At 65.3% G+C, this 6,850-nt stretch overlaps 1 protein-coding gene across 1 annotated transcript; it reads left to right on the plus strand.

Annotated features, from left to right (window-relative positions):
• Positions 1 to 4,078: 4,078 nt before the first annotated feature.
• On the plus strand, positions 4,079 to 5,658 carry LOC120253734 (basic salivary proline-rich protein 4-like). The gene is made up of 2 exons (XM_039261999.1): positions 4,079 to 4,236; positions 5,343 to 5,658. The coding sequence occupies exons 1-2, from the start codon at positions 4,079 to 4,081 to the stop codon at positions 5,656 to 5,658; spliced, it is 474 nt and encodes a 157-aa protein (XP_039117933.1).
• Positions 5,659 to 6,850: the final 1,192 nt, after the last annotated feature.

Genomic DNA, 6,850 nt, shown 5'->3' on the forward strand with positions numbered 1-6,850 from the left:
CGTCGGGACGGGCGGTCGGTCGACTTTGGAATCTCGCCGCGGGACCATCGCGGATGGATTTGTCATCATAAAAAACCCCCAGGGGTGAAGTTTCATCAAAAACGCACGAGTGGATTGGGAGATTACCGGAGTTGGGTCGCCATCGTGCGGCGTCAGCCCGCGCCGCTACCGGCCAGCCCGCTCGGTAACGTGCGCAGTGAGCGGCCCAGAAAAAAGGGGGGTCTCAGAGACCCTTTGTACCCCCAGGGTTGCCTTTGGGGGGATGTTTTTGCAGGTTATATAGGGGGAAGGCAATTTTTTTCCCCCATGGGCGGCGCGCGCGCGCCATGCGCGCAGCGTCACGCCCGCGCCGTGCCACGCCGCCGCGGCACCACCCGCCGCCCGGTGGGCGGGTGGGCTGGCCACCGCCGCAGGGTGGCCGGGTGGGCCGGCCACCACCGCCGGCCACCCCGCCGGCCGCCGGCCACCGGCCGGCCGGACTCCGGCGAGCTCCGGCCGGACTCCGGCGAGCTCCGGCAGGCCTCCGGCGAGCTCCGACGTGCCTAATGGCCTAGAAAACTTGCCCCGGCGCGCCCATTGGCCTAGAAAACTTGCCCGGCTAGCCCATTGGCCTAGAAAACTTGCCCCGGCTCGCCCATTGGCCTAGAAAACTTGCCCCGGCGCGCCCAATGGCCCAGAAAACTTGCCCCGGCTCGCCCATTGGCCTAGAAAACTTGCCCCGGCGCGCACAATGGCCCAGAAAACTTGCCCCGGCGCGCACAATGGCCCAGAAAACTTGCCCCAGCACGCTAATGGCCCAGAAAACTTGCCCGGCGCGCCCAATGGCCCAGAAAACTTGCCCCGGCGCGCACAATGGCCCAGAAAACTTGCCCCGCCGCGCCCAATGGCCCAGAAAACGTGCCCCGACGCGCACAATGGCCCAGAAAACCTGCCCAGCGCGCACAATGGCCCGAAAACCTGCCCAGCGCACAATGGCCCAGAAAACTTGCCCCAGCGCACAATGGCCCAGAAAACTTGCCCCAGCGCGCACAATGGCCCAGAAAACTTGCCCAGCGCGCCCTAATGGCTGAAAAACCTGCCCAGCGCCCAATGGCCCAGAAAAACCTGCCCAGCGCGCCCAATGGCCCAGAAAAACCTGCCCCAGCGCGCTAATGGCCCAGAAAACCTGCCCAGCGCGAACAATGGCCCAGAAAACCTGCCCCGGCGCGCACAATGGCCCAGAAAACTTGCCCCGCCGCGCCCAATGGCCCAGAAAACTTGCCCCGACGGTCAAGGTGGTCGGTATGGCACCACATTCGAAATGGGGTTAAGTGGCCTTTCTAAAAAAAAGGGGGTCTCGAGCGCCCTTTGTACCCCCAGGGGTTGCCATGGGCGGATGTTTTTGCAGGTATAGTAAGGGGAGGACACCTCCTCCCCCAGCGGATGTAGAGTGCGAGGCGAGCTCGCTATGCCGCCCGGTGGGAAAAAAATGGGCCATTTTTTTCGACCCGAGACCGTGACGCAAGGACCCATATATAAATTTAAGAAGAAGAAGAAGAAGGAGGGAGGGAGGGGCCAGGGGCCAGGGGACGGACCGTCGCGAGTGCCGCCCGGCACGGTGTGCCCAGCGCCGCCGGGAGCCCGTCCGGTCGGCAGCGGCGTCGGTCCAGCGCCCCGCCCCATCGTTTGGCATCACATGAAAACCCCCTCGGGCGAAGTTTCACGGATTTTTGGATGATCGTAGCCAGCGTTTGATCGGGGGAGTATGAGTCGCCGTCGGGGACGGCGGTCGGTCGACTTTGGAATCTCGCCCGCGGGACCATCGCGGATGGATTTGTCATCATAAAAAAACCCCAAGGGGCGAAGTTTCATCAAAAAAACGCACGAGTGGATCGGGAGATGACACGTGGCGCGCCCTTCCCGCCGTGTGACGTCGGCGCGGCGCCGCCGGGGCCGTCCGGTCGACGGCGGCGTCCGGCCCAGCGCCCCGCCCCATCGTTTGGCATCACATGAAACCCCCTCGGGCGAAGTTTCACGGATTTTTGGATGATCGTAGCCAGCGTTTGATCGGGGAGTATGCGTCGCCGTCGGGACGAGGCGGTCGATCGACTTTGGAATCTCGCCGCGGGACCATCGCGGATGGATTTGTCATCATAAAAAACCCCCAGGGGTGAAGTTTCATCAAAAACGCACGAGTGGATTGGGAGATTACCGGAGTTGGGCGCCATCGTGCGGCGTCAGCCCGCGCCGCTACCGGCCAGCCCGCTCGGTAACGTGCGCAGTGAGCGGCCCAGAAAAAAGGGGGGTCTCAGAGACCCTTTGTACCCCCGGGGTTGCCTTGGGGGGGATGTTTTGCAGGTTATATAGGGGGAAGGCAATTTTTTCCCCCCATGGGCGGCGCGCGCGCCATGCGCGCAGCGTCACGCCCGCGCCGTGCCACGCCGCCGCGGCGCCACCCGCCCGCCCGGTGGGCGGGTGGGCTGGCCACCGCCGCAGGGTGGCCGGGTGGGCCAGCCACCACCGCCGGCCACCCCCGCCGGCCGCCGGCCACCGGCCGGCCGGACTCCGGCGAGCTCCGGCCGGACTCCGGGGAGCTCCGGCCGGACTCCGGCGAGCTCCGGCCGGACTCCGGGGAGCTCCGGCAGGCCTCCGGCGAGCTCCGACGTGCCTAATGGCCTAGAAAACTTGCCCAGCGCGCCCATTGGCCTAGAAAACTTGCCCCGGCTAGCCCATTGGCCTAGAAAACTTGCCCAGCGCGCCCATTGGCCTAGAAAACTTGCCCCAGCTAGCCCATTGGCCTAGAAAACTTGCCCCGCGCGCAATGGCCCGAAAACTTGCCAGCGCCCTAATGGCCCAGAAAAACTTGCCAGCGCCCTAATGGCCCCGAAAAGCGTGCCCAGCGCGCACAATGGCCCAGAAAAACTTGCCCCAGCGCGCCCAATGGCCCAGAAAACCTGCCCCGGCGCGCACAATGGCCCGAAAAACCTGCCCCAGCGCGCACAATGGCCCAGAAAAACTTGCCCAGCGCCCTAATGGCCCAGAAAAACCTGCCCCGGCGCGCACAATGGCCCAGAAAAACCTGCCCAGCGCACAATGGCCCAGAAAAACTTGCCCAGCGCGCACAATGGCCCGAAAACTTGCCCAGCGCACAATGGCCCGAAAAACTTGCCCAGCGCCCAATGGCCCGAAAAACTTGCCCCGCCGCGCCCATTGGCCCTAGAAAACTTGCCCCGCCTCGCCCAATGGCCTAGAAAACTTGCCCCGACGGTCAAGGTGACACGGAGCGCGCCCGTCCCGTCGTGGGACGTCGCGCCGGCGCCGCCGAGAGCCGCCCGAGCGACAGCGGCGTCGATCCGGCGCCCCGCCCCATCGTTTAGCATCACATGAAACCCCCTCGGGCGAAGTTTCACGGATTTTGGATGATCGTAGCCAACGTTTGATCGGGGGAGTATGAGTCGCCGTCGGGACGGCCGGTCGGTCGACTTTGGTATCTCGCCAGCGGGACCATCGCGGATGGATTTGTCATCATAAAAAAACCCCAAGGGGCGAAGTTTCATCAAAAACGCACGAGTGGATCGGGGAGATGACACGTAGCGCGCCCTTCCCGCCGTGTGACGTCGGCGCCCGGCGCCGCCCGGGGCCGTCCGGTCGACGGCGGCGTCCCGGCCCGGCGCCCCCGCCCCATCGTTTGGCATCACATGAAACCCCCTCGGGCGAAGTTTCACGGATTTTTGGATGATCGTAGCCAGCGTTTGATCGGGGGAGTATCGTCGCCGTCGGGACGGGCGGTCGGTCGACTTTGGAATCTCGCCGCGGGACCATCGCGGATGGATTTGTCATCATAAAAAACCCCCAGGGGTGAAGTTTCATCAAAAAAACGCACGAGTGGATTGGGAGATTACCGGAGTTGGGCGCCATCGTGCGGCGTCAGCCCAGCGCCGCTACCGGCCAGCCCGCTCGGTAACGTGCGCAGTGAGCGGCCCAGAAAAAAGGGGGGTCTCAGAGACCCTTTGTACCCCCAGGGTTGCCTTGGGGGGATGTTTTTGCAGGTTATATAGGGGAAGGCAATTTTTTTCCCCCATGGGCGGCGCGCGCGCCCATGCGCGCGCGCGTCACGCCGCGCCGTGCCACGCCGCCGCGGCGCCACCCGCCGCCCGGTGGGCGGGTGGGCTGGCCACCGCCGCAGGGTGGCCGGGTGGGCCGGCCACCACCGCCGGCCACCCCGCCGGCCGCCGGCCACCGGCCGGCCGGACTCCGGCAAGCTCCGGCCGGACTCCGGCGAGCTCCGGCCGGCCTCCGGCGAGCTCCGGCCGGCCTCCGGCGAGCTCCGGCAGGGCCTCCGGCGAGCTCCGGCGGGCCTCCGGCGAGCTCCGGCGTGCCCTAATGGCCTAGAAAAACTTGCCCCGGCGCCCATTGGCCTAGAAAACTTGCCCCGGCTAGCCCATTGGCCTAGAAAACTTGCCCCGGCGCGCCCATTGGCCTAGAAAACTTGCCCCGGCTAGCCCATTGGCCTAGAAAACTTGCCCCGGCGCGCCCAATGGCCCAGAAAACTTGCCCGCGCGCCCTAATGGCCCAGAAAACTTGCCCGAGCGCCCAATGGCCCGAAAAGCGTGCCCAGCGCGCACAATGGCCCAGAAAACCTGCCCAGCGCGCACAATGGCCCAGAAAACTTGCCCAGCGCGCACAATGGCCCAGAAAAACCTGCCCCAGCGCGCACAATGGCCCAGAAAACCTGCCCAGCGCGCACAATGGCCCAGAAAAACTTGCCCCAGCGCGCACAATGGCCCAGAAAACTTGCCCCGCGCGCACAATGGCCCAGAAAACTTGCCCCGGCGCGCCCAATGGCCCAGAAAACTTGCCCCGCCGCGCCCATTGGCCTAGAAAAGTTGCCCCGACGGTCAAGGTGACACGGATCGCGCCCGTCCCGTCGTGGGACGTCGCGCCGGCGCCGCCGGGGCCGCCCGGGCGACGGCGGCGTCCCGGTCCGGCGCCCCCGCCCCATCGTTTGGCATCACATGAAAACCCCCCGGGCGAAGTTTCACGGATTTTGGATGACCGTAGCCAATGTTTGATCGGGGGAGTATGCGTCGGCGTCGGGACGGCCGGTCGGTCGACTTTCGAATCTCGCCGCGGGACCATCGCGGATGGATTTGTCATCATAAAAAACCCCCAGGGGCGAAGTTTCATCAAAAACGCACGAGTGGATTGGGAGATTACCGGAGTTGGGCGCCATCGTGCGGCGTCAGCCCGCGCCGCTACCGGCCAGCCCGCTCGGTAACGTGCGCAGTGAGCGGCCCAGAAAAAAGGGGGGTCTCAGAGACCCTTTGTACCCCCGGGGTTGCCTTGGGGGGGATGTTTTGCAGGTTATATAGGGGGAAGGCAATTTTTTTCCCCCCATGGGCGGCGCGCGCGCGCCCATGCGCGCGCGCGTCACGCCGCGCCGTGCCACGCCGCCGCGGCACCACCCGCCGCCCGGTGGGCGGGTGGGCTGGCCACCGCCGCAGGGTGGCCGGGTGGGCCAGCCACCACCGCCGGCCACCCCGCCGGCCGCCGGCCACCGGCCGGCCGGACTCCGGCGAGCTCCGGCCGGACTCCGGCGAGCTCCGGCCGGACTCCGGCGAGCTCCGGCCGGACTCCGGCGAGCTCCGGCCGGCCTCCGGCGAGCTCCGACGTGCCTAATGGCCTAGAAAACTTGCCCCGGCGCGCCCATTGGCCTAGAAAACTTGCCCCGGCTAGCCCATTGGCCTAGAAAACTTGCCCCGGCTCGCCCATTGGCCTAGAAAACTTGCCCCGGCGCGCCCAATGGCCCAGAAAACTTGCCCCGGCACGCACAATGGCCCAGAAAACTTGCCCCGGCTCGCCCATTGGCCCTAGAAAACTTGCCCCAGCGCGCAATGGCCCAGAAAACTTGCCCAGCGCGCACAATGGCCCAGAAAACTTGCCCCAGCGCGCACAATGGCCCAGAAAAACTTGCCCCAGCGCGCTAATGCTGAAAAACCTGCCCCGCGCGCACAATGGCCCAGAAAACCTGCCCCAGCGCAATGGCTAGAAAACTTGCCCCAGCGCTAATGGCTAGAAAACTTGCCCCAGCGCGCACAATGGCCCAGAAAACCTGCCCCAGCGCGCTAATGGCCCAGAAAACTTGCCCCAGCGCGCACAATGCTCAGAAAACTTGCCCCAGCGCGCACAATGGCCCAGAAAAACTTGCCCCAGCGCCCAATAGCTGAAAAACTTGCCCAGCGCCCAATGGCCCAGAAAACTTGCCCAGCGCCCTAATGGCCCAGAAAACTTGCCCCAGCGCGCCCATTAGCCCAGAAAACTTGCCCCAGCGCGCAATGGCTGAAAAACTTGCCCAGCGCGCTCAATGGCCCAGAAAACTTGCCCAGCGCGCCCAATGGCCCGAAAAACTTGCCCCAGCGCGCCATTGGCCAGAAAACTTGCCCCAGCGCGCAATGGCCCAGAAAAACTTGCCCCAGCGCGCCCAATGGCCCAGAAAACTTGCCCCAGCACGCCCAATGGCCCAGAAAACTTGCCGCGCCAGCTCAATGGCCCAGAAAACTTGCCGCGCCGCTCAATGGCCCAGAAAACTTGTCCCGCCGCGCCCAATGGCCCAGAAAACTTGCCCCGCCGCGCACAATGGCCCAGAAAACTTGCCCCGGCGCGCCCAATGGCCCAGAAAACTTGCCCCGCCGCGCCCAATGACCCAGAAAACTTGCCCCGGCGCGCCCATTGGCCTAGAAAACTTGCCCCGCCGCGCCCAATGGCCCAGAAAACTTGCCCCGGCGCGCCTAATGGCCCAGAAAACTTGCCCCGAAGCGCCTAATGGCCCAGAAAACTTGCCCCAGCGCGCCTAATGGCCCAGAAAACTTGC

This window comes from Dioscorea cayenensis, unplaced genomic scaffold (genome assembly GCF_009730915.1).
Source record: "Dioscorea cayenensis subsp. rotundata cultivar TDr96_F1 unplaced genomic scaffold, TDr96_F1_v2_PseudoChromosome.rev07_lg8_w22 25.fasta BLBR01000179.1, whole genome shotgun sequence".
Taxonomy (NCBI): Eukaryota; Viridiplantae; Streptophyta; class Magnoliopsida; order Dioscoreales; family Dioscoreaceae; genus Dioscorea; species Dioscorea cayenensis.

Excerpts from the sequence above, each read along its gene's own strand:
- LOC120253734 (XM_039261999.1), top strand. The coding sequence starts at position 4,079 with ATGCGCGCGCGCGTCACGCCGCGCCGTGCCACGCCGCCGCGGCGCCAC. Across the intron at positions 4,237-5,342 it reads CACCGGCCGGCCGGACTCCG|GTTATATAGGGGGAAGGCAA; the intron begins GCAAGCTCCGGC and ends GATGTTTTGCAG.